The sequence below is a fragment of the Durio zibethinus genome, chromosome 8, assembly GCF_047325235.1.
Source record: "Durio zibethinus cultivar Kanyao isolate XHJ-2024 chromosome 8, ASM4732523v1, whole genome shotgun sequence".
In the NCBI taxonomy this organism is placed as follows: Eukaryota; Viridiplantae; Streptophyta; class Magnoliopsida; order Malvales; family Malvaceae; genus Durio; species Durio zibethinus.
This window is the reverse complement of record NC_143169.1, coordinates 20,434,977-20,462,061: the sequence shown is the minus strand read 5'-3', so window position 1 is coordinate 20,462,061 and position 27,085 is coordinate 20,434,977. Positions and strand designations below refer to the sequence as shown.

Genomic DNA, 27,085 nt, shown 5'->3' with positions numbered 1-27,085 from the left:
TGCCCAAAAGCTCGTGTAGCATGTGTGCCTCTCTCTCTCTCTCTCTCTCTATATATATATATATATGTGTATATACATATACACTTATTTTTTTGGTCAAACTGTACAATTGATTCTTGTACTTAGTCGACTTAACGGATTTATTTCTTATATATTTGTACAAGTATAGTCCTTCATTTTTTATAGTTTGTTAAATTCAGTCTAATGAATAACGCTGTTTGGATTCTATGTTAGTTGTTAGTTGTGTTGATTATGGTGACGTGGTGTTCATTTGGATGATGTGGTATCTTGGTGGAGTTTTAAAATAAGCAGAGGGTGCGGATGGTGATTTACACTTAGTCTAATGGCATATTTGGTTCTAAGAAATTTATTTGCATAAATCAAATGTTTCAATTTTTATAGATTGTAAGATTAAATGTTATAAGGGTTCATTTGTATATGTGGCGAGATTGGTTTGAGAGTAGAAATAATAGTAGTGGTTAGATTACTTATTATGATGGTAAAATTAAAATTGATGTTGAATATGTGTTTGAATGTAAATATAATGGTGGTGATGATATAATTAATGATGGTATAAATTATAATGAAAAGAGTAAATAATTAAAGTATTAAATTAAAGTTTTTATAAAATAAAAAATTTAAATTATTTGATATTTATGAAATTAATAAATATTTAAAAATTATTAAATTTAGTTTTATGTCAAATGATATATATTTTAAAAAATTGATAATATTTAGAATTTGAAATATTAAAAATTATAAAAAGACTAAAATATTTAATGTCTAAAGAAATAATATTTATAACAATTATAAATATTTTTTTAATAAAATAATTTAAACATATAAAATATAAAATATTAAAATTAAACTAATTTAAATATAAATATGAAATAAAATAAATGACAAAAAATAAAAAATAAATAGTAGGTATTATGGTAAAAAAAATTCACTGCAATGGCTCAATGGACTCCTGACTTCTAGTTGAAAAATGTTGATCCGACCGAGTTAAAAGATGTCAATCGTAGGATACCCAAACAGAACAAAATGGTACGACTGCACCAAAAAACGGCAAAATTCTACGGCACTGATGCTGTAAGTAGATTGAAATGAGCACCAAATAGGTGTCAAGATTTTTCGTTAGTCATGTTTACATGATCATGGATTACGACAAGGCATTGATTTGAATGACATAAAATATTCGTGGAATTTTGAAATATGTAAATGACAATATGAATTTTTGTTGTGTGAAATTTTATGTGAGTTGTTTTTTTATGGAATTTTTATCTATTTTTTTATGAAATTTAGGGAATTTTTGTAAGCAAAGAAGATTAGCGTGTATTTTTTATTTTGAAGAAAATTTGAATGAAAAATTGAGAAAAAAAAAAAAAACAACCCTATTCTGGTTAATCAAATATCAAATTCAAAGGATCGAAGGGAAACTGTTTGAAGAATTCACATAGGGTTTTCATAGATTTTAAGAACATAGTGTTTTCGTAGATACAACACTGTTATAATTAACGAAATTAATAAATTAACTTTACTATTACAGAATTTATAAAATTAGTTTTAAAATTTATGAGTTTCATTGATGATTTATAGATCGATAATTTTTTTTAATTAAATTAGAAGAGTAAAAGCTTAATATAAATAAAATGAAAAAAAAATTGATTCGAAATTAAATTTTTAATATTCTCTCAAATATTTTTAATTACTAAATTAAAAGCTTGAGACAATAATTTTAATTTTATTTGAAAGTTCTATATAATTACTTAAAGTCCGTTTTTAAGGAGAGATTTCATCATGTAAATAAGCGAGATCTAGTATCATTAGGGTCACTGCATTTGATTCTTAAAAATTATTTTAAATAAGTGATGTGATTCATTTTGATAAAATTAAAATCAAAGTCAATCATAAGATTAATATATTTAAATAAAAAGTTTAAATATTATATTAATTTCATGATTTAAAAATGTTAATATTAATTGAAATCTTTTCCAACATGCAAGTTATTGTTAATTTATTTTAGAGATATTTTCATTATCATATTTTCAAAAATATTATAGTCAACAAATTTAATTATATTCTTAATAGAATATTAACATTTACAATAAAATATATTATTTTAAAAATTAATGAAAATTTTTACAAATTTTAATTTAAAAAATAGACTTTTAGTATTGTGCGGCTCATTTCTAGTGTTTATTAAGTGGAAATTTTGTGTTTGTTTGTTTTTTTTTATAATTAAAAGGATTTTATTCTCTTGAACATTAATAAGTATTATATATAAAATAAAAGATAAATTAATTAATAAAAAAAATAATAGTTGTCTATATTATATTTATAAGGCACGGACATCAGTAACCTTTTGAATTGATAAAGGTAAACATTTTAATTTATTATAGCTTATATTATTTAATATATAATATTTTAAATTATTATTTAATATGTTATATTATAAATATAATAAAATTTATTCAATTTATAAATAAAAATTCTAATTTTAGTAAAAAATTTCGTTAAAAAATTTTTATTTGATTAGTAGGCCGGTCACAGCCATTCATGTTCATCATTGTTAAATAAGAAATCACTATTACTATTTAAAAAAATTTAAAAATCGAAAAAAGCCCCCAAAAAAAAAAAAAAAATCTTCGTCGTCCAATAAATAAATTTTTGCAGAGCGTAAAGGAAAAAAAAAATTTAATCCCAACTTGAAACCCTCTTTTTCTATGCAAACCCCAGCCCCATAAAGATTAATTCGACTCCCACTACCCTTTTTTTTTTCCCTCATCTCTTTTTGATCTTCTTTTTCTCGTGGCGCTCTCTCTTGGTGTAGTACGCTCGTGTCAATTTCCCTTGTACGTGCGATTCAGGCGGTGTTTTGCCGACTCCTTTCGCTTTCCTTTTTTATTTTCCGATCGGCGTCGTCATCGCGATTCTCGGTCTTACCATTGGAATACTCGAAGTTCCGATCGCAGCTTCTCTTGCTTCTGCTTTCAATTTGCATTTTCCCTCAGGTTCGTTTTTTAGGGTTTTCATTTTCTCCTTAATTGGTTTAGGGAATTAAGGTTCTTTTTTATTTATTAACCTAGTGTTAGTCTTTGCTTAGTCCTTAATTCACTAATTAGGATGTGTTTTATCCTGGAATTCACAATTTGGGACTTGTCTTGCTTCATTTACCGAAATTCCCCAAAATTTCGTCCAATTTAGCTAATTTTGGTATCAATTTGGTTAAAACAATGCAAAAATTTTGAAACTAAGATTGAATCATTGAAAATTTTGAGTTAATTTATTCAATTTTCTTCAATATCTGTAAGCAGGGTTCATATAATACAGAAGTGTCATAAAAGTGATTTATTTGAACTGACAATTAAAGGAGGAATAAAGAAGGAACCATGATTAGTGGTGGATGGTGCGATTGTACGGCGAGAGTCTGTCATAAGTTACGTGGTTGTTTCCTTTTGTGGTAGTTACTAAGACAAGGTGAAAAAGAAGAAGGAATAAGGGTAGAATGTATGTGCAGGCACATATGTCAGGACAGTTACCAGGACAGGTGCCTAATCAGCGGGGTTTGCCGCAGCAAAATGGGAACTCTTTCCAACCTGCCCAGATGCAGAATTTAGGCGTTGCAGGAGGTGTGGGTGCTGGTGGTGTTGTTGGCACTGGAGGTCCTCCGCATAATACGTTGAATATGGACCCTGAACTTATCAGAACACGTGAATTTATGCGAGGAAAGATGTAAGATTTTCTATAAGCAGTAGTATTGTTTACCTTGTTGTATGAAATGTTTGTATCTGCTTATTGATTAATTTTAAATCAGGGAGCAATTTGGAATTAAAGCTTCATTAGCTGATGATTTAATGCTGTCTGAATACTCTTTAATACCAATTGAAGCTTGTTATTATTTTGCATTTCATCGTTTTCTTGTGTTTGTGTGTGTGCATGTGCAATTGTACATGTTTGTGGTGCACGTGTGCTGCTGGTTGCTCAGTTGCATGTTTAGTAATATTCTTTCGTTATAGATAGTGGCATTTTTGGTTTTTAATTTTATTAGTTCTATACCACTGTAAATTACACCCGTCAGTTGAGATAATATTTATATTTGTTTTTCTACTTCTACAAAATGTGTGTAAAGTTAGCATAAAAAAAAGTCGCAAAATAAATTAGGGCTTAGGTGTCTATATTTCACTCAAACTCAGTGAACTATATTATATTTAGTAAATTGGTAGAATTCTAGTGTGAAGAAAAACATTGAAACAGTGCTTTGCATTGAAATAGTTGTATATCTGTTTGTGTAGGATTTTATGAGCCAGTAGATAATGTTAATTCTTCTTGAGATATACATTTATGAGTGCATCATTGAATTGAATAATAGTTGTTTCAACAAATTTAAGGGGCCATCGTCTAGTGCAATGGGGAAGGCTTCTGGTTCAAGTTGTTAGAGAGGTCTCTCTCTCTCTCTCTTTTCAAAAGAAAAAAAGCTAAAGGAAGAAAACTTTGTTTGTTCATTATTCTTAAAGACTCCACATTGGTGGTAGAACATGTATGTAATGATCCTTGTGATTTCACATTGATATGGAGACAGATATTTAAATCATATCTAATGGATAGTTGTTTTCTTGTTATTGATTTCATATAATTACTATTGCGATTTAGCTTCTATTGAGATCAATCTATATATCAAGAATTGGCATTTCCATCTTAGAATCATTTTGTTATTATATCCTTATATAACGATTATTTTTTTATAACTAATGCTATTTTTTATCTCAATTTTGCCAGCATTGAGGTTTTGAAATTGCGCAACCAGCACCCTATCACTGAGGCATCAATGATCAAGTTTCGGGATTTTGCAAAACGGTTGGAAGAAGGTCTATTTAGGATTGCTCATACAAAGGTTATTTATTTTTTCAAATTACTATGTTTAGAGCAAATATGTATCTTGACTGATTTTTTTTCCATTTCATTCACATACTTTATTAGTGAAGCAATATTATTTCTTCACTTCTTTTCTTTTTATTATTTTCTATTTTCTTGATTTTTTTTTTCACACTGTAGAAGCAATACTTGGCATTCTTCTGATGACTTTCTTTTTTTTTTTTTTTTTAATTTCTATGTGCTACAACCCACTTTTTTCCCCTTATTTCTGACAGTCACAATTTATTTTCCAGGAGGACTATATAAACTTAAGTACTTTGGAACACCGTTTACAGACTCTGATAAAGGGGAGCAGAAATGTGCACAACCAACGACATCCGCAGCTAGTTAATTCGGCATCAGCACCAGTTGGTACAATGATACCGACCCCTGGTATGTCACTCAGTGGCAATGCTAGCGTGATAGTTACATCTTCTATTGATACTTCTATGAATGCCGCCAATGCAAGCTTAGCACCTACAACTGTCAATACAGGAAACCTGTTGCCAACCGGTGGCATTAATAGTGGTTTCTTCAGTAGATCTGAAGGTAAATTTGGGCCTTGCAGTCTCTTGTAATCATATTTAATAGCATTTTCTACTGATGGTAACAGAATATTACTTCTGTAGGAAATATATCTAATGGATATCTACAGTCACCTGCAAATTTTCCTATTGCTTCAGGTGGAATGTCATCAATTGGTGTGCCAAGAATGACAAGCCAAATGATTCCCACTCCTGGATTTAATGGTAATAACAATAACAGTAGCATTGATAATCAGTCTTACATGAATAATCAGTCTTCCAATATTGTTGGTGGGCTTTCAACTGTTGAGTCAACGATGGTAACACAGCCACAGCAGCAAAAGCAGCATATTGGTGGTCAAAACAATCGTATTTTGCACACCCTTGGCAGCCAAATGGGTAGTGGCGTCAGGTCTGGTTTGCAGCAGAAAACTTTTGGGTTTCCTAATGGGTCCCTAAATGGTGCATTGGGGATGATGGGCAACAATATGCAAATTGTTAATGATCCAGGGACTTCTGGGGGATATCAGACTGTCTCATCGTTTGCTAATTCGTCAAAACCTTTGCAACAACACTTCGACCAACATCAGTCTGACCAACATCAGCGGCCCCTGATGCAAGGTAACATCTGATTTTATTTGTCTGTCTTTCTGTTTCCCTATGCCTAAGTAATAATGACTGAATTATAATTTATTAAGGGTATTTACAAGTAATCTCAAAGGAAGCAATTCTTTGTCAGGTGATGGATATGGAATGAACAATGCTGATTCTTTTGGGTCTGGAAATTTGTATAGTGCTGTAACATCTGTTGGATCAGTGACAAACTCACAGATTTTGAATCCAGTTAATTTTCAAGCCATTTCCAGAACAAATTCTTCTTTGATAAGTAATCCATCACATTTACATGGTGTACAATCAGCTGCCCATATGAAGCCCCAGTCTATGGATCAGTTTGAAAAGAAGAATTTCCAACCTCCAGGTTCTTCAAGAGACAATTTCCTTCAGGCTAATCAACAGCAACAATTTCAGCATCAACCCCATCTCCAGCAACGGCAATGCCACCTGAAGCAGCATAATCAGCAGCATCAGAATTTGCTGAGCAATAGTGGTTATAGTCAATCTCAGCTGGCATCTGATATAGGCTGTCAAGTGAAGTGTGAACCTGGAGTGGAACACCGTCATGAGGTTCTACATCAACAAGCTCCTGAACAATTTCAACTTCCTGAATTGCAGAATCAATTCCAGCAGAACCATGCTGAAGAGCTCTCTAGTCAGCAGGATATGCTTTCATCACTGCCACAAAATTCTCAACAAATACAACAGATGTTTCATCAAGATCAATTGATTCCAGAGTTTCATAATGGTTATAAGCTTTCGGCTGAAGCACTGCCAGAATCAGTTGTGCAGAGCCAGTGGCACCCTCACTCTCAAGAGCGGGCTCAAATTCTAGGGAACATGTCACATGAGCAGCATGTCCAAGAGGATTTCCGCCAGAGAATATCTGGGCAGGATGAAGCTCAACGTAGCAATTTATCTACAGATGGGTCTACTATCAGTCCAATAGTTGTTCCTAGAAGCTCATCAGATCCTCCAAATTCAAGGGGTGCCATCTCTAGATCTGGAAATGGGAGCCATGATCGGCAGTTTAGAAATCAAGTGAGGTGGCTTTTGTTTCTGCGCCATGCTCGTAGATGTAAAGCCCCTGAGGGTAAGTGTGATGGCTATTGCTTTACTGTCCGAAAGTTGTTGAGTCATATGGATATATGTGAATCATCTCAATGCTCATATCCTCGTTGCCATCACTCCAAGATATTGATTCGTCATCACAAGACTTGTGCAAATGCAGCATGCCCTGTCTGTGTTCCTGTTAATAATTATGTAAAGGCTCAGAAGGCAAGTGCCCGGCTAAACTCTACTTCTGTTTTGCCATCATCGGATGGTGGATCTACTAAAACATATGATGCTGGAGACATTTCAGCTAGAGTGACTTCTACTGCTACATCAATTGATACTTCTTTAGACATACAGCCTTCACTAAAACGCATGAAGATAGAGCAGTCTTCGCAGTCTGTTATAGCCGAAAGTGAAGGTTCTGTGGTATCAGGTTCTACTGTGGTTGAACATCACATATCTCAGGATATACAGTGCCAAGATTACCAGCAAAGTGGCATGTCTATGCCAGTTAAATATGAGCCTATGGAAGTAAAGATGGAAGTCCCCATGAGTTCTTCTAAAGGTAGTCCTGCTATTATTGAGATGGAGATTGTTGTAGATAACATTTGCAAACAGAAGACTGATTGTAAACCTATTGCTTGTGATGAATATGGTGGTCTAACTAAGCAAGAAAATGCCAAGATTGAGAAGGAGCCTGACTCAGTTAAACAAGAAAATGTGACACAGCCTTCTGAAAGTGCAGCTGGAACTAAGTCTGGGAAACCCAAAATAAAGGGGGTGTCACTGACCGAACTGTTCACCCCTGAGCAAGTGAGGGAGCATATTACAGGTCTCAGACAATGGGTTGGCCAGGTATCCTTTATTATAATGTTCTGATTTGTTTGAGTCATTGTCTTTTACTATTCTGTGTTCATCATTAATAAGTTGTAGGAGTTGAATATATGTGTTAGCTTACTACTTGATGTACTGGAAAATGGACTTTGAGACAAAGCAAGGTGTATTGATAGTAGTTATTTTCTTTCTTTTACAGAGTAAGGCAAGGGCTGAAAAGAATCAAGCAATGGAGCACTCAATGAGTGAGAACTCCTGTCAGTTATGTGCAGTTGAGAAGCTTATTTTTGAACCACCACCTATTTATTGCAGCCCTTGTGGTGCTCGCATTAAGCGAAATGCGATGTACTACACAATGGGAGCGGGTGATACACGACATTACTTTTGTATTCCATGCCATAATGAGGCTCGTGGAGATATCATTGTTGTTGATGGAACTGCCATTCCAAAGGCAAGGCTTGAGAAGAAGAAGAATGATGAAGAGGCTGAAGAATGGGTATGTACAATACATACTTTTTGAGTTATTATTATTTTTCATGATCATCCATAAGAGTTGCTCTTACATTTTTCTTTCTCTTCAATAAAATTCTTCAGTGGGTTCAATGTGACAAGTGTGAGGCTTGGCAGCATCAAATTTGTGCTTTATTTAATGGTAGAAGGAATGAAGGTGGGCAAGCTGAATATACATGCCCCAATTGCTATATTACTGAGATTGAAAGAGGAGAGCGCAAGCCCTTACCACAGAGTGCTGTCCTTGGGGCCAAAGATTTGCCAAGAACAATCCTTAGTGACCACATAGAGCAGCGGTTATTTAGGAAACTGAAACAGGAAAGACAAGAGAGGGCAAGGGTTCAAGGAAAAAGTTATGATGAGGTGATTAATGGATCATGATCTCATGATAGTTGATTCTATGTTTTATATGGTGATCCTTTTGCTACTTTCATGTTGCTGAAAGACGTGTAGAATTGCTACAAATTCTCATACACACAAAAAAATGAAAAAAAGAACAAAAGAAAGAATGATAGCTATATTCAGATAAGTTTGCTTGTTCCTAGTAATATGCTAAACAAAAAAAGCTGTAGAGGTGATACAAAATGAAGCATATTTTGCTGGTGATTGAGCATTTTGCTTGTAGTTTGTTTTTGTATAATTAGGACAACATTGAAAAATGGGGTAATTGGATCTTATCTAACCGGATGGCTTTGATTAATCTTTTACATTTGCCACCAATTTCTAGCCAGTTATAGGTCACATAGCCACAAAGCTCATTATCTATAGGATGAAACTTAGAACTTCTGATTCCTTTGACTTGGGCTTATTAACTTTCTTCTATATACAGAATTTCTTCTTGCTGTTGATTTGTTTCCCCTTTTTTTTTAATGAAGTTGCATGTTTGTTGTGAACTTCTATTGTCATGAACTTCTGCTTCTTTAGTTAATAAGTGTATTTAGTTTTTTATTGATTTTTCCAGGTTCCTGGGGCTGAGGCACTTGTAATTAGAGTTGTTTCATCAGTTGACAAAAAGCTGGAAGTGAAGCAGCGGTTTCTTGAAATTTTTCAAGAAGAGAATTATCCACTAGAATTTCCATATAAATCAAAGGTGTGAAGGATATACATTAAGCGTGTGTTAGTGTGTGTGTGTGTGTGTGTGTGTGTGTGTTTGGTTTCTTTCTTTTATATATATATATATATATATATATATATATATATATAGGTTAAGTGTAATACATGCTTGTATGTTGAAAATGGAACTTTAATTGTAACTATGAAATGCTTATAAGTTAATGGTTTTCTTTTTCAGGTAATTTTATTGTTTCAGAAGATAGAAGGGGTAGAAGTATGCTTGTTTGGCATGTATGTTCAAGAATTTGGAGCAGAATGTGCATTCCCAAATCAGCGCCGTGTTTATCTGTCATACTTAGATTCTGTCAAGTATTTCCGGCCTGAGGTTAAAGCAGTTACTGGAGAGGCTCTCCGTACGTTTGTTTACCATGAAATTCTTGTAAGTCTAAACTCTTATTGAGTTCTGCTTAGTGGTAATTATTGTCACGATTTTTAATTTAAATATATTATCAGTGATCTATTTAGTTGAGATTATTGTCTGAAATATTGGATTCTGAACCTTAATTTTCCAGATTGGATACCTTGAATATTGCAAGAAGCGTGGTTTTACAAGTTGCTATATATGGGCTTGCCCTCCACTAAAGGGTGAAGATTATATCTTATATTGTCATCCAGAAATTCAGAAAACACCTAAATCAGATAAACTGCGAGAATGGTGAGGCAAATAGTTGTCAAGATTTTTTTTAATTATTTTGCATCTAAGGTTATATTTTTATTAATCCCATTATTATTAATTTCCCTAATATGCATGATTGCTGTTTCAGGTATTTATCAATGTTAAGGAAAGCTGCCAAGGAAAGTGTTGTAGTTGATCTTACTAATTTATACGATCATTTCTTTGTATCTACTGGTGAATGTAAGGCCAAGGTAACAGCAGCTAGGCTGCCATATTTTGATGGTGATTACTGGCCTGGGGCTGCTGAAGATCTAATTAATCAGCTTCGTCAAGAAGAAGAGGGCAGAAAGCTGAACAAAAAAGGAACAACCAAAAAGACCATAACAAAAAGGGCTTTAAAAGCATCTGGTCAGTCTGATCTCTCTGCTAATGCATCAAGGGATCTGCTACTGATGCATAAAGTAATCTCTTTTCTTCCAAATCTTTTAGCATTTTTAACCCTATGATTTCGTTCCGTTTAAAGCTAGTAGATGTGATGAATTACCATTCTTGCTATCTTAGATTTTTCATATCATGAACCAAGGGATTTTAACTGGTTATGTTACTCTTTCCCCCCTTTTTTCTTCTCTTCAGCTTGGTGAGACCATTTGCCCAATGAAGGAGGATTTTATCATGGTTCACTTGCAACATTGTTGCACTCATTGTTGTATTCTAATGGTATCTGGAACTCGTTGGGTCTGCAACCAGTGCAAAAACTTTCAGATTTGTGATACGTAAGATTGCTTCTCTATTTATGTGTGTAATATTTTCTTGTGTAGTTGATCTCTCTGTGTGTGTGAGCATGGAAGTATGCTACATGTGATACTCTATCTGGCTATGATTTTATCAGTTGGATTATATAAATAATAATATGGTTGTCTAGCACGAGAACTTATAATTTGTCAATTTATCTATGTATGAGCAAGAGGGTGTATGCTTTCTTTTTGTAAACATAGTTAAATGTCTCTTTATAATGTTTTTATTATTTATTTCTCAAGTTTGAATCCATGTCAGGATTCAATCTTTTTCTACATTTTAGAAATTGGCTTCAATCTTTTTTCTGTAGTTTAGAACTTGTTGAGTGTATTTCTGATTCTGACAGTTATAAGTCCATCCCTACTTCATATTCAAATTATAAAGAATTATTAATATGAGAAATTATCGAATACATTGATAGTAGAATTTTTAGACTCCACTAGTGAGGTTAAGAGATTGACACATATCCCATAGGATATATCAAGAAAATAAGAAAAACTAATTAAAAAAAAACGTGTGATGTGTGTTAATCTCTTAACTCAGTGTGTGAAGTTAAAAAATTCCACAGGCAATTTATCAAATAATTTCTCTTATTAATGCATAGAGGTATGCTAGTTATATAAACCCTTGGCATTATTATTATTTTTTTTTTTGTTATTATTAATATTATATTTCTCACGCTTTGGCATTATATTCTAGTTATGAGACATTAATCACATTTGTTGATGATGTCGAATAATGGACTTTCTTAGTCCTGCAAGTTGTTCTTTCCTTAAGTGTTACTATTTTAGTTATGGAAGATGCCACGACGGTTGATGATGTTGAATAATGAGCTTTCCCTTGTTAAGTTTCTAGGAGTTTATTGTTGAATGGACCTCTGTTGGGGGCAGACCTTTGGCAAAAAATAAATCTTCATATTTGGGGGAAAATGAAAAGAACATCTAGGAAGTTACCATTGCCTGGTACAAAATTTCACCTGGCAGTTGACATGTTAATTCTAATAATGTAATGTTACAATCGTACTTTTGCTTTTAGAGAAAAGGAATCTAATTGTTGTGCTCTTAAAAACCTGATTATTTCTCAAGTTTCACTGGTAAAAATTTCAGGACTCAACTCCATGTCCCTTCCTCTGGTTAGAAACCTAATGATGCAATTCTTATCTTGATCTTTTTCTCCCGTTATTATCTTTGTCTATTCTTATTTCAGTTTGCTTCTGCCAACTAAGAGAAGGTTTCCTAGATAGATGGATCTGATGTTTGCTTCTTTGTACCTTCACAGGTGCTATGAAACAGAGCAGAAACGTGAAGAAAGAGAGAGACATCCCATCAATCAGAGGGAAAAACATGTACTATATCCAGTAAGTTTCTCAGAGTACTACTATAATTTACTTCAACTGTTTTGTCTGTTGTTGCTTCTTTATGCAGACTTTTCTTTTTCTAATCGATTTATTTGGAAAATTGTTATTGTGCAGGTTGAAATTACTGATGTGCCTACTGATACAAAGGATCAAGATGAAATTCTTGAGAGTGAATTCTTTGACACTAGGCAGGCATTTTTGAGTCTTTGTCAAGGGAATCATTATCAGTATGATACCCTAAGGCGAGCTAAACATTCATCGATGATGGTCCTCTACCATCTTCACAATCCAACTGCTCCTGCATTTGTCACAACCTGTAACATATGTCATCTGGACATTGAAACTGGTCAAGGTTGGCGCTGTGAAGTTTGCCCTGATTTTGATGTGTGCAATGCATGTTACCAAAAGGATGGGGGCATTGATCATGCTCATAAATTAACAAATCATCCATCCACTGCTGAACGTGATGCACAGAATAAAGAAGCTAGGCAACTGCGGGTTCTGCAGGTACTTTACTTTAAATTTATTGAACATTTTGTAATAAAAATTTCTCTCAACTACGCGACTAGTTGGGTGTGGTTAATTGGCTAAGTCTCATCAAAACATATTCGCATGTACGTCCACTATATTCCTTTTTGGGGGTTTGGCATGGCACCGATAATTGGCTTGATAACATTGGAAAGTGTGACTAAAGACCGCTCTCTAATTGGATATTTCTAAGATGCTATTGGCACTCTGCACTTGAATATTGAAATATGCTAAATGCTAACTTGGATTAAATTATTTATGTTCCCTGGATATATTATTTTCCTTCTGATTTGGCACGTAGATGGTTGGAAAAATGAGTTCACGAGTCATTACTATGTTTGCTCACATGGCAGATTTTAGGTGCGACCTTCTAACATGATTTGTTCTTGAAAATTACAGCTGAGGAAAATGCTTGACCTTTTGGTGCATGCATCACAATGTCGGTCTGCTCATTGCCAATACCCAAATTGTCGGAAAGTGAAGGGGCTCTTCCGCCATGGAATACAATGCAAAACACGTGCTTCTGGTGGCTGTGTACTTTGTAAGAAAATGTGGTATCTGCTGCAACTTCATGCTCGAGCATGCAAAGAATCTGAATGCCATGTACCACGATGCAGGTACATGCATGTGGCTCCCACTCTTTTGAGCAGCCATATATTATGCTCCTTTCCCTGTTTCCACTCATGGGTTTAATTTAAATCTAATAATGTTAAATTTGTTAATTAATACAGAGATCTTAAGGAACATTTGAGGAGGCTTCAACAGCAGTCTGATTCGCGGCGTAGGGCTGCAGTGATGGAGATGATGAGACAGAGAGCTGCAGAGGTTACTGGTAACTCTGGTTAAAACCAATTGTAAATATAGATTTGGATGTTTTGATGAAAATTGTTCCCTTCTATGAAGAGAGGTGGAAAATAGTTTTCGTGCTGCTCCACTGGTTTACTGCTTGGAACTAGGCAGTATTGGGGGAAACAGGCGGATCTAGTAAGGTCAGAAGGGGATAGGCATGCAATACTACAAACAGATTGATTAGTCATCGCTTGTTAGGGAACAATTCTTTCATTCATAAACCCGTTACCGAATTCCCTACAAAGAAAGCAAGTGAAGTTTTAAGAGATCTGCCTGCAACAGTCGCTAACTATGCCCCTCGAAGTTCAAGGACTGGTGTGTTAGTGGCCTGATTTGGTGATTCTTTAATTTTTATCTTTTATTCTGTGGAATGTCATCCCTTGGTGGCGAGTTTACTATAATTGTTCTAATCTGCCAAAATTGCTTTCTTACAGAGGATTGTGGGAGGGATGTTAGTTTCAAAATATTTTGTTTTAGTCTTTTTACCCCTTTCTTCTTTTCGGGTCTCTTTTTTTTTTCCCTTCGAACATTGAACCCCTTTTTGTAGAATGGCTTCTTATTTAAAGATGGAAAAATAAGTAGCATTGGAGAACTTCAGCAATTCATTTTTAATCAATACTGTGAAATTATGTGTATATAATTCAGTGAGGGTCTATTTATTTTTAACTCTTATTGCTATTGTTTTTACTTTCAAGGGATTTTATAGTGATTTTTCTCCCAATATTAGCAAAATTCGGTCTGAATTTGTCCTTGTGCAAGTGAATCGCTTAGATAATATCTGAATTTCGGTGTTCTTTGTAGTATTTTTAGCAACAAGATGAAACATGTTTTGAAAATTGAACTTTGTTTAGAGGGTAGGTATAATTGGGGAATAAGCTGCCGCTTAGTCTTTGGATAAAAATTTGGTAATACTTTAAACATTGTTTCGATTGATTCTGATTGGGTTTTCAGTTGTACGAAACTTTTGAGTACTGGCAAACAAATGACATAAGTTATAAGTGTTTTTTTTTTTTTTTTAAAACTAAGCTCAAGTCTCCTCGGAGCTAGGTTTATGTGGCAAGAGTTTTGAGTCTTCTCCTGTACGCAAGTTTTCCCAAAGATTACTTTTTGAACGGTCTCTGGGATTGAGTTGAGTTATTTAGTGGTTTTCGTTCTAGTCAAGGGCGGAGCCCTATAGGGTCCGAGTGCTTCAGGCCCATCGGAGGTAAATAAAAAAAAAAGTGTCTTAGATAAATCCAAAAAAATCTTCATTGTTTAATTTATTTGTTACCGAGACTCGTAATGGTTCTTTGTTATAATTGCTACAGTAAAGAACATTTTTTGCAATGAATATTTTGAAGACTCTTTCCATAATCAAAAGAGAGATTAATAGTTAAATGATAGTTTAATTATGTATATTAATGTATTTAGAAATTAAGTATTTTTGGAACTTTCTCATCTAGTATCACCTAGCACAATAAATAGAGAGCTCTTGTAACCTTTTGACACCCTACTTAGGGGGAAGAAAGCCTGAAGACAATTTGGGAAAAGAAGACGTGAAGACAATTGGGAGAAAAGAAGTTACAAAGAATCAAAGTCTCGGTAACTCTCATAAGTTAAAGAAGGAAGACGTGAAGAACAAAGTCTCAAAAATTTCAAAAAACAAGTTCAAGGGACAATTAGGAAAGAAGATTTGAAAAAAGTCTTAGATCTCTTTCAAGTCCAAAAAGGAGGGTTTAAAGAACAAAGTTTTCAAAGTTCTAACAAACAAGTTTGAGAATATTATTGGGAAAGAGGAGGATTTGAAAAACCAAATTCTCAAAAGCTCTCACAAATATGAGAATAAAGTCTTGGGTAATGTTTGAATAAATATTAATAAAGGAAAGGAAAGGAAAGGAAAGCAAAAAAAAGTTTTTCAAAGGAAAAGAAATGATATATGTACCATTTGTTTGGAAAACTAAAATTAATAAAGAAAAAAAAAAGAATTCTAACAACCATTGTTTGGACAAAGAGTGAAAAAGAAAGGAAATGATTTATTATAATAATTTTTTCAATTATAACCTTTCATTGTCAGTGATTTTAGAGTACTTTTAGACCATAATATATTTGTTATTTTGTATGACATCACAATTGTAGTTATATTAGTGGTTTTTAATCAAGTAAAACAGAAAGATATTTTACAAATATATATTGATAGATTTTTTTACCATTGTCAAAATTTTAGCACACTATCACTTTGACGATGTATTGATATAAAAGCCATTAAATATAAAAAATACAATCACATAAAAACATTGCATTTAATAAACCCAAAAAAATATGTCTATTCATATTCAATCATTCGTCAAAATCAAATCACCAAAAATTATAAAAAATTTTTATATTAGAAGAGACATGTGAAACTCACTTGAAAAAAAAGATAACTTTGAAAAAATTACAAGAAGATTGTGACGTGGTTAGGTTTTTTTGACTAAGTTTTTAGTATTAATAAAATGATAGATATAATAATAGTCTTTTTATAAAAATAAAATTTTTTCAACTTTCTTTTCCTTAGCTTTTTCCCCAAATTAGGGTATTAAAAAGTGAGGATTATAAGAAAAACCAAAGGTTATTTAGTTTTCACCTTTTTCCTTTCCTTTAGATTAAAAGTTTATCCAAACAAAGGAAGGTTTTTCTATTTCCATTACTTTTCTTTATTTTTCTTTCCTTTCCTTTCCTTCCCTTTAATCCGAACATAGTGTTAAGATAAAAAAATTTCCTAAATTGGGATCAAATTCCAAATTATAAGAATCCCTAAATTGAGATAAAATTGCAAGAATTTCTAAATTGGGAACAAATTTCAAAGATCACTAATTTGAAACAAAATTTCAAGAATCCTTAATTTGGGACCAAATTTCAAGAATTCATAATTTTGTACAAAATTTAAAAATTCCCTAAATTATGACCAAATTCTAAAAACTTCTATATTGAGATCGAAATTTGAAGATCTAAGAATCCCTCAATTTTATGACAAAGTTCCAAGAATTCCAAAAGTCCCTAAATTTTGGGATCGAATACATGATGAGTTTATTTATGTTTTGCATGAATTTTGTTTGATTATTGATATATGTTGGTGCTTAGTTCATGTTTTAGTTTTCATGGTTTCTTTGCTATTTCTAGTTTACTTCATATTTGGTAATTTTTTATTTTTTTTTTATGATCTAGATACCTTCATAAGATGATTTGGCGACTAAGTGATACATGCTTGAGTGAAATGAATGAAACATTTTTAGTTGAAGGTGCCATAGGACATTTGGCCAAGGTGTTTCATTGCTTGGTCGAAACTTGCTCTCCCTTTTGTGGCCAAGTGTTACTAAATTTCATGTGTTTGATTATGTTTGTGGAAGGTTCTTCAAGTTTTCAATATATTTGATTTAATATTCTATGAATAAAAATTAGTTTGATAGGCTGTTTGGTGATTTTTTGGTGTTTGTGTTAGTGGAACATGTTATAAAATTTTGAAAAATTTGTGTCTGATTCATTTTTTTATATGTTTTCACATACACATCTTGTTTGTAATTTAGTTTTATAAATGCCTAGATTTGTAATTAATTTGTTCTCTTGTCATGCATTTGTATTTATATTTTTATTAATGACATTATTGTAATTTGTTTTTGTCACATGTATGATTTCATGAAACCTAAATTTCATTAAATGCAAAATTTAAAACCCTAAGCCATAAACCCTAAAACTTAAACTTTAAACCCTAGTTCTAGAAACCTCAAACCTAAACTCTAAACCCTAAACCCTAAATCCTAAATCCTAAACCATAACTTAAACCCCATCCATGCATTTGCATTTCATTTTTAATGTCTTACATACTTAAATCATCATGCATTTGTATTATGTCATTCATGCATTCATTCATTCATTTTTATTATGTTCATGCATAATATGCATATATTTTCAAAAATATATTTAAAAAAAATATTTTTTTAATAAGAGACATCTCAACTAAATATAGTCATCAAGATTTGGCCTAACTATGGGAGAACTCTCCTTGGTTATTATTTAGGTGAGGTGTTATCTTTGTCTTTGTAGAACAATTTGAAAACTTTTAAATTAGAGATATTTTCGAAACTTTACCTAAATATAGGAAAGTGAAAAAATTGTCTTGCTATTTAAAGTATTTTCACTTTGATCTAAAAATAAAATGTTTTGTTTTCAAAAAGAAAAGAAAAGACAAGTTTTTGGAATGAAAAAGAGAATTAATAACTAAACACTATAATAGGACCATTTGTACCAAAATTCAATGATAGCATACAATCAATTGGTATCATATTTAACAGGAACTATGGAGGTGCTAATCCTTCTATACATATAATCGAATCTCAAACCTTAAATCTGATTTCGTAGATCATAGATTTTTTTTTTTTATAAACTTTTAAATCTTTTAAATGTTTTATTAAAATGATAAAATTTTTGAGTGACCAATCACACCATAAAAAAGATTGATGGTAACGTCTTGGTTTGATTTTTATTGAAAATGCATTTTTTTGCCCTTGTTTTTCTCATTCTCCGTTCATTTTGTGGATGGGTCACCACCTTTAGTCTCGAAACGTCACAACAACTTGACGACTTCACCGAAAGACATTTTTTAGAGATTTTGGCCAAAGATTGATTGCATGTGATCCTAAATTTTGTTTTAATGGTCCTAATTAGTGTTTAACCTTAATCCCTTGATTTTAATTTTCTTGTTTCTTAAAAAGTGGGAAATTTGAAAAAAAAATCATTAAAAAAATAAAGAAAAAAATCCAAAAAAATGTTTTGATTCTAATTTCCTTATTTCTAAAAAATTAAAAAAAAGGTACGTGTATGTTTTACATTTCATGCAATATTAATTATGTCATTTATTTTAAATTATTATTATTTATCCAGTTTTTAATAATTATGAGGCATTTAAGATAGGGCTATTTTAAAGAAAATGTGAAAGGTTTGTCTGTTCCTTCGCATGCACTCACTTTGCATTACATGCAGAAGCTCTATACTTCGACCCTAACCTTTTTAAGAGGAAGTAAAGTAGCTATGCATTCATGAAGTGTAAACTTCTGCAATGGCTAATGAAATACTTCTACTGAAATTGAATCATTTCTGCTCGTAACTTGTAATGGGTGAGGATTGAGGTGCCGCACTAGTCTGTGATGGATGATGATGTGAAGAATAATTAAGAAACCTTTAGATGTGTCAATTTCTGACCCAACATATAGTGAACTTTAGGGAGTCAGCCTTAGGTAGAGTTATGCCCACATTCTCCATTGTAATTGCCCTAAATTAGGACACATAAAAGAACATTATAATACAATCTATATTTAGAGATAATAATAGTGCGAATAAGACTAAAATTTTGAAAAAGAAGAAGAATAATAATAAAAAACAATAAAAAAATTCTTTCAAAGAAAATTTCTTTTAAATACAATTTGATTCACTTGATGTTTGTTGAAAATGTGCATATTCAAGAAATGCTTTAAAATAACATTTTTTTTTACTATCCAACAAAACAAAAAAAATAAAAAACCCATTAACAAAAACAAAATTTTTCAAAAAAAAAAAGAGAAGAGTTTTTCCTTAAATTCTTTATTGGCAAATAAAAAATAGAATGAAAAAAAAAACCCTTTAAATCCTAGCCATTTTATGAAGAATAAAAAAAATGTATGTTATTGAGTTTTTTTTATCCCTTCTAAAAAATAAAAAAGAGAGAGAGAGTCAATGTAGTTTTTCATTTCTTGCATTTCAATTAGTCATGTTTGCATACATTCTTATGTTTCTAGAAGTTGAAAATAATATATAGTACATACATTTCATCTCATGCACATTTTAATAGGCGGTACATGCATTTCATTTCATGCATATCTTAATAATTACTACATGCACTCCATTTCATTGCTTAACTTAAGATAGTGTCAATTCCAATGGGTCAGCATAAAACATGCATTGCATTTTATGTAAACAAATCTCATACGTATAATATGTCAATGCATTTCATATAAGTATGTTGCATTTGCCATAGGTATACATCTCATTGCACATATAGTATGTCATTGCATTTCATACATGTGGGTCCATGAATATAAAACATGCATTGTATAAAATAGCATTCACTACCTCTATAACAAAACATTGCATTTTTTGTATGTTTTTAGGTGATGTAATTTTTTATCATTTGGGCCTCGTACATATGAAAATCTATTGTCTTAGGCATTTTTGCATTTCATGACATTTTTGGCATCCTTATCATTTTCATGCATTCATAAACATGTCTTGTATGTCGTAATTTGTTTTGTGGCATTCATTTAGCAAAAAGTAATAATAACAGACTTTTTGGTTTTACCAACAAAATAAAAGGTTTGCTTGGTGGGTATTAGAAGGTCAAAAATAGGAGATCGATTGAAAGCAAAGATTAGTGCATTAGAATTGAATCAAAAGGAATTTGGGCATGAGCTTCGAGAGATGAAACAACAGGTTGCTCAATTGATAAAAATGATTAAAGGCCGTGGTGGAGTTGAGTTTGTTTCTCCTCAATGGTCGTCTTTACTTCCTATTCAATTAAATCAAAATCAATTAGTTCTTACCAGGCGTAATATCCCCAAGAAAGATCTTGATGCATATGGTGTCTTGGATGAATATTAGACTCCGAATAAGTTTAAGAAAGGAATTGATGTATTGGCCACATAAATGACTAAGCTCAAAAGTTTAATTTCCAATATACAGTTATTAGGTTTCAAACAACCTTCACCAATTATCCCAAATCCAAACCTGTATTCAAATCCTTTTCATAATTGCCCTTGACTTCCTTGGCAAGCACCTAAGACCAACCCCCCAAACTTTATGCGACCTTTGAGGATTTCACACCTGAATTCATATTTTCTACTTTGCATTCCACAACCACTTGTTCAGCTTGCTATCCCACCACCAACTCCTAAACCAATGAACCAACCTAGTTTTCGATCCAAAGTTTTTCAAATCCCTTCAACACCAACCATACAACCATTTTACTAACAAAGCAACCAAACTTTAGAATAGAAAAACTCATGCACCACCAACACTAAAGCGAGAACTCTTATTAACCTAATACCCATGTTTTACATATATTTATACCCACAACTCTTGAGAAAACACCTTATTGCCTTTGTCCCCAATGGGCAACTAAATTTTGACACCCTAACGAAGCCAAATGTTGGTGGCAACCTATTGTTTGATCATGTTAGGGTTATAGCAAATGCAGTAAAGAGAGGCAAGGGAGTTAAAAGGTGCATAAAAAAGGTAAGGACCCGTCTGGAAAAAGTGTATGACTATTTGATCAAAATTGATATAGTTCAATCAATAATCTCTGAAATTAAGGACAGCCATCAAGATTTAGGTTTGATCTATAAATATCATGAAACTATTATGGGACATATGATTCAAAACTGTGACGACTTCAAGCAAGTGGTGCAAGAGTTAATGAATTTTGAAATAATGGAGTTTTATAATGAGGAAGAAAAGAATGATGTGAATATGATATCAAGTCAGCCTTCAGGGGGTCTTGCATTGCAAAAAACATTGATAATTGTTTATGAAGAATTGAAACCAATGACGAATGAGTCAATTCCCTACCCCAAAATAGTAATAATGACCACATGTGTGCCTAGTTTGCTTCCCTACAAGAGTGATAAGGCAATCTTATATAAGTACAATTATGATGTAGTAGTCTAGGGATTGAGTGTCAGTGCTATTTTAAATAGTTCAAACACTAGGGATACAATGAGCATATTAGGGGTCAAATGACATTCCATGAAAAGTTGTAATATTTAAAGAAATGGTTAGTGGTTATAATAGTTAAATAGTATGAGAATCAAGGATAAAAATTATGAGGATAAGGCAGTCTTTTAGGTTTGTATATCCTTGTTAATGTTGGGGTGGGTTTGATTGTGTGTATTAAATGAATAGACTTTAAGTTTCAATTATTATGCATCATTTTGTCTCATATTGTCATTTGAGGTTTTCAAATCTTTTTAAGTTTTGGATTTTTAAAATTTTTTTTAAAAAAAAGAAAAATTGTTGGATTTGAATAAAAGCCCTACATAATTAATTTTTGAAATCATAAAATGAGAAATGCCTTGAAAAAAAAAAGAAAGAGAAAAAGAAAGAAAAAATTGAAGCTTTTTTTTTTGTAATAAAAGATAGAATGAGTGTCGAAAGAATTGGTGATCTCTATTAGAAATAAACTCACCAAATGCCTTCCAATAATTTGCAAATCACTTAAATGATTTCATTTATCAGCCATAACTTCTCAAGAGACATGAACTTGAATTTTTGAACCTTACCTTCACCTGATAATATTGTGGTATAAAAAGGGTTATAATCTTTTCCAAGGAAATGAAGAATGAGAGAACCAATTTCAAAACAAAAGGAAAAAATTGAGATTCATAGGAAGTTAGGCAAACACGACATTTTTTTAAGGATTTGATATGGTAATTTGATGTGTTAAGATTATGTTGAAGCTTCAAAATTTCCAGAATCGAAGCCATTCAAATCCTTCTATATAGCCATAAGCATATAAGTCTTTTAGTTCTTTACTAAAAAAATTGTCCTTGTTCAATGTCTTAAGGCATATTGACCAAAAAAAGAAAGAATTCATTGCCTTTTAGACAACTTGAATTATGATCAATTTGTTATTATTATTTTTTTTTTTTTGTGAGATGACAAACTATTTGACACCTTAAGCAAGTTCATTCCATAAGAGGGATGGTTTGCCAAAGTAAGGTATCTTTCTTGATGGTGGAGGGCATGCAAAGAAGAATAAAAAAAAAAAGAGAAAAGAAAAAAAAGGAAAAGGAAAAAAATGAAATGAAAAGAATGAAAAAGAAAAAAAATTTGATTATGACATCATGTATTCGAGACATTCAAATGAATCTAAAAATGAAAAGATCTTAATAAATTTATGAAAAAACCAATAAGAGAAGACTAGAGAGTTTAAAGAAAGTTAAAGTCCAAGGAATTCAAAAAAAAAAAGAAAAAAAACCTTTTTTTCAAATTGTTTCTTTAGAGAAAAATTGCTTTTCGAATTTAAGTAACAATACTTGTGATAATAAATGACCATCTTTCATCATTCCTTCATAGATGTAAGAAATTTATCTTTTGTTACCTCTTTTAGCTTGATAAAACTCTTTCAAAATAAACCCTAATCAATGATCACCATCCACACTGAAAGATAAAAATGATGTATTGAAAAGGTTAAGTATGATAGTGTCCAAGAAGAAACCCTATATGTTGAGGGGTAAAACATCTAATAAAAGGTTTCGAAGATTTGAATCCATTCAAAGGAAAAGAAAAAAAAAAGAATGAAGGAATGATAAAGTAAGAAAAGGGACAGAAATGATGGAAAGAAAAAAAAAAGGGGAAAAAGAAAAAATAAATGGAGAAATAAAAAAAAAGAAAAAAAAGAGAAAAAAATGAATGATTGAGTGGAAGGCATGAAAAAATGAAAGGACAAATGCCCTGAAGTGAATCTTTTAAATGAAAAGATGATCTTTGGTTTTATCATTATCAAGCACATATTTTAGGTCCATCTATCCCTTTTTTAAGAACCCCGAACCTTGACCTATGTTAAGTCCCAATATAAGTTTATATTGGATCAATCATGAATGCTTAAAATTAAAAAGTTTCACTTTGAGGAATGACCATAAAACCCATGAGCCCTTTTTGTTTCCCTTTTTTACCTAATTACTTGTCTGGATTGTTATCTCATTTTGAAAATTTTTGAATTTTTAAGTGCATGATGTAATAATAAAAAAAAAAGACAGAAAAAGAAAAAAAAAAGAAAGATAAATGTGGCTCTAGGATGAAAACCCTATCAAATGATAGTTTAAAGCAAACCTTAAAAGCCTTGAAGTTAATCCTGATGTTAAGCAAGATAGATACTAACTAAAGGCAACTGAGACCCATTGAAAGATTTGAAGAGATCAAGGTCCTAAAAGCTGAAAATGCATAAAAAAAAATTGATTTTAAAAATTTGAGTCTTCTTTCTTCATCCCTAAATGACCTTTCAAAATTTTAAGCTTATTATAGCTGACTTTGACATCGATCAAAACACCACATTTAGATTCTAAAGAAAATGTCGAACATGTTTGGTTTTCAAATGATTCATTTTTTAGAAAAAATTATGTTTCATTTGTGAGCCAACATTGAGAAGTATACATTTCTTTTATCATCTTGAAGTTATGAAATCTTCTTGATTGAACTAAAATCTTGATGTGTTGAACCATTCAACCCATTTAAAAAGAAAATTGTCACCTCTTTCATTTTTAATAGGGAACACCAATTCCCAAAAACTCTTAAAGTCACATTTGTTTAGATATTTTATTTCTTGTTGATCATGAAGTTTAATTATGTGGGAAAAATTTTGTTGACCATTTTGGAAAATTTTTAAATAACTAGTCTCACATTTTATGAAAAGTAAAGAAATCATGTGAGAATTTTTAGGCCTATTTGTATTCAAGAAAGAAAATTGTTTTTTCATGGAATAATTAATGTTGTTAAATTAAAAAAGAAAAAAAATGTTTTTTGGATTGGCAATGTGGGTTCTTAGTTTTTGCAAACAAGTTTAAAACACATTTTGCATGTTGTATGTCATATGTTGAAATTGAAAATGAAAGGAAGCATGTTGAAAATAAAGAAGAAAACCAAGAGAGCTAGTCTGAAAGCAAAACCAATAAAGAAAAAAATGGGATGGATGAAAGACCAGTAGAATGGTAAATAGAGATCATTTTGGGAGAAATTGAAAATTTAATTAAACGGGAAATGGACGATAAGCAAAATTTTTTATGTTTATATTTATGTTGGGACATATACGTCATGAAGTTCTTGCATTTGCTTAAGCATTGGAATTTTTGAAATGAAATTCTATGGTTGCAGGGAGTATTTGAAAAAAAAAACATAAAAGAGGAAAAAATGAATTTGCAAATTTGAATATTTGGGGCATTCATATTGTAAACATCAACATTTGGCATTTGCATTCATATGATGCATTTACATCATGAAAAAGAAATTTGCTAGTAATAAAATTTGTCATCCATATTTTTAGATACATTTGTCATAAAAAGAAATTCATATTTGAATCATTGTAAGTTCATCCACATGGAAAGAACATTGGTATCTATATCATAAAAAGTCACTTACATTTACATTGAACGTTTGCATCATGAAAAAAATCTGGCATAGATTCTTGCATTTACATAAAAACATTTGCATTCACATAATTTCTTGTGAATTACCATTTGTGTCATAATTGCATTTGTCAACTTTGTAAATATTAAAGAAAAAAAATAAAAACATTTAAAGAAAAAAAAACAATAAAAAATAGTAAAAAGAAAAGAATCTGCTAGTTCAAGAAACAAGAGAAAAAGAGTTTACCAAGAAAAAGATGGAGGGAAAGAGTTTGAAAAAAAATGAAAAAAAAAAGAGAAGAAAACAATGAAAAGAAAAAGGAAAGGAGACAAAAAGAAAAAAAGAAAGCAAAAAAAGAGAAATGAGAATGCCATGGGAAAAGGGAGAAAAATAAGAAAAAAGAAAAAATGGTTACCTAGAGACAAAAATAACAAAAAAGTTTGAAGAATTGAAAAAGAATATGCAAAAGAGAAAGGGCTGTTAAGAAAATAAATGAAAATAAGAGATATGATAAGAAGTTAAGTAAATGTCAAAAAAAAATTTTAAAAATAAAATTAAAAATGGAAATGAAGGAGAATTAAGCCTATTTTAGTTGACACCAAGAAAAATTAATCACAATTTAACTGGCATCTATGGAGAAGTAAGCCCAATCTAACTAGTATTAAGGGAAATTAACCCAGTTTAGTCAGCATTGAGAAAAATTAAGCCCAGACTAATTGGCATCGAGAAGAATTAAACCCAGACTAACTGTCACCAAAGAGAATGAAGCCTAGTTTAGCTGGCATGAATGAGTTAAGCCTAATTTAGTTGGTACAAAAAAGAATTAAGCCTAGTCTAGCTAGCAGCAAGGGGAATTAAACCCAGTCTAGTTGACACCTATAAAGATTTAAGCTCAGTTTAGTTGGCACTAAGGATATTTAAGCTTAGATTAGCTGGCACCAAAATGAGATCATTAAGCCTAATGAAAAAAATATGATAAAATGATGAATGAATGAATATGAAAATGAGAATGAAAATGGGAAATGAAGGATATGAATGAGTAAATGAGTAAATGAAGAAAATTGAAAATGAAAAAGTGATGAAGAATGAATGGAGACAAATGATGGAATGACAATAATGAATGAAAAAGAAAGAAAGTGTTTTTAGCAAAATCATTAAAACAATTCCTGGAGAGATCAAAGTGAAAAAAATTTATAAAGAAAAAAAGAAAGAACAAAAAAGGCTTGAATTGAAAAAAAATTTTGATCAGATGAGTATGATTTGACTGCTGATGATTTGTTTAGAACCAAGAATTTGAAAATAGTTACAGTCATGAAAACCTTATTTGAAGATAGTTGCAATCATGAAAACCTTGTTGTCATAAGTACAAGCACATGATGTGAACAAAATCGTTTTCCTATGCATTGTGTTTTTTGCAATCATCACATACATTACATGCAGAATGAGCTTGATTTTTGAAAGAAAATAAATACAATTGAAGAAAGATACTTCTCAAGAAAAAACAAAAGAAAAAACTAAAAAAAAGTCCTTTAAAAAAAAAAATCATTTTCAAGGCCTCATATGCTACCTAGCTTTTCAAAGATAAAACTTTCAAAACTTTTCAAAATGAAAATTTTAAAGTTTGTTGTTTATCTTTTATAAAAGTCCTTTTCGAAATAAGATTTTTAAAATTTGTTATCTATCTTTATAAGAACCCTTTTCAAAATGGAATTTTTTGAAATTTATCTTTATAGAAGCCATTTTCAAAATGAAGTTTTTAAAGTTTGTTGCCTATCTTTATAAGAGCCTTTTCAAAATAAGGTTTTTAAAATTTGTTGCCTATCTTTATAGGAGCCCTTTTCAAAATGAGATTTTTAAAGGAGCCCTTTTTAAAATGAGATTTTTAAAGTTTGTTGCTTATCATTATAAGAGCCTTTTTCAAAATGAGATTTTAAAAGTTTACTGTTTATTTTCATAAGAGCCCTTTCAAAATGAGATTTTTAAGGTTTGTTGCTCATTTTCATATGAGCCCTTTCCAAAATGAGAATTTTAAAGTTTATTACCTATCTTTATAATAGCACTTTTCAAGGAGATTTTTAAAGTCACTTGCTATGTTTATAAGAGCACTTTTCAAAAAATGATTTTTAAAGTCATTTACTTAAGACTATATGAGTACCTTTTTTTTTTTTTTATAGAAAAAACCTCCTCCAACATGGAAACAAAACAAACAAA

General features: G+C 31.4%; 1 protein-coding gene across 8 annotated transcripts; it reads left to right on the top strand.

Moving 5' to 3' along the window:
- Positions 1-2,604: 2,604 nt before the first annotated feature.
- Positions 2,605-14,377, top strand: LOC111278908 (histone acetyltransferase HAC1-like). Of its 8 annotated transcripts, none has more exons than XM_089764641.1 (18): positions 2,658-3,014; positions 3,521-3,735; positions 4,780-4,894; positions 5,169-5,307; positions 5,410-5,463; positions 5,598-6,059; positions 6,178-7,964; positions 8,143-8,439; positions 8,538-8,816; positions 9,415-9,543; positions 9,745-9,945; positions 10,079-10,221; positions 10,331-10,643; positions 10,816-10,955; positions 12,256-12,334; positions 12,449-12,841; positions 13,262-13,479; positions 13,594-14,377. In XM_089764641.1, the coding sequence occupies exons 2-18, from the start codon at positions 3,527-3,529 to the stop codon at positions 13,706-13,708; spliced, it is 5,073 nt and encodes a 1,690-aa protein (XP_089620767.1). In that variant the 5' UTR covers positions 2,658-3,014; positions 3,521-3,526; the 3' UTR covers positions 13,709-14,377. The 8 variants fall into 8 exon arrangements, with proteins under 8 accessions (XP_022721381.1, XP_089620765.1, XP_022721383.1 ...); XM_089764640.1 differs by having other exon boundaries at positions 5,544-6,059; XM_022865651.2 differs by having other exon boundaries at positions 2,700-3,014; positions 3,318-3,735.
- The last annotated feature ends 12,708 nt before the right edge of the window (positions 14,378-27,085 follow it).

What these genes read in the sequence shown, in the direction of transcription:
- LOC111278908 (XM_022865646.2), top strand. Translation starts at nt 3,509, where the DNA reads ATGTATGTGCAGGCACATATGTCAGGACAGTTACCAGGACAGGTGCCT. An exon ending in TCAGACAATGGGTTGGCCAG is followed by an intron (nt 7,965 to 8,142) that starts GTATCCTTTATT and finishes TTTCTTTTACAG; the next exon opens with AGTAAGGCAAGGGCTGAAAA. An exon ending in AAGGAAAAAGTTATGATGAG is followed by an intron (nt 8,817 to 9,414) that starts GTGATTAATGGA and finishes TGATTTTTCCAG; the next exon opens with GTTCCTGGGGCTGAGGCACT.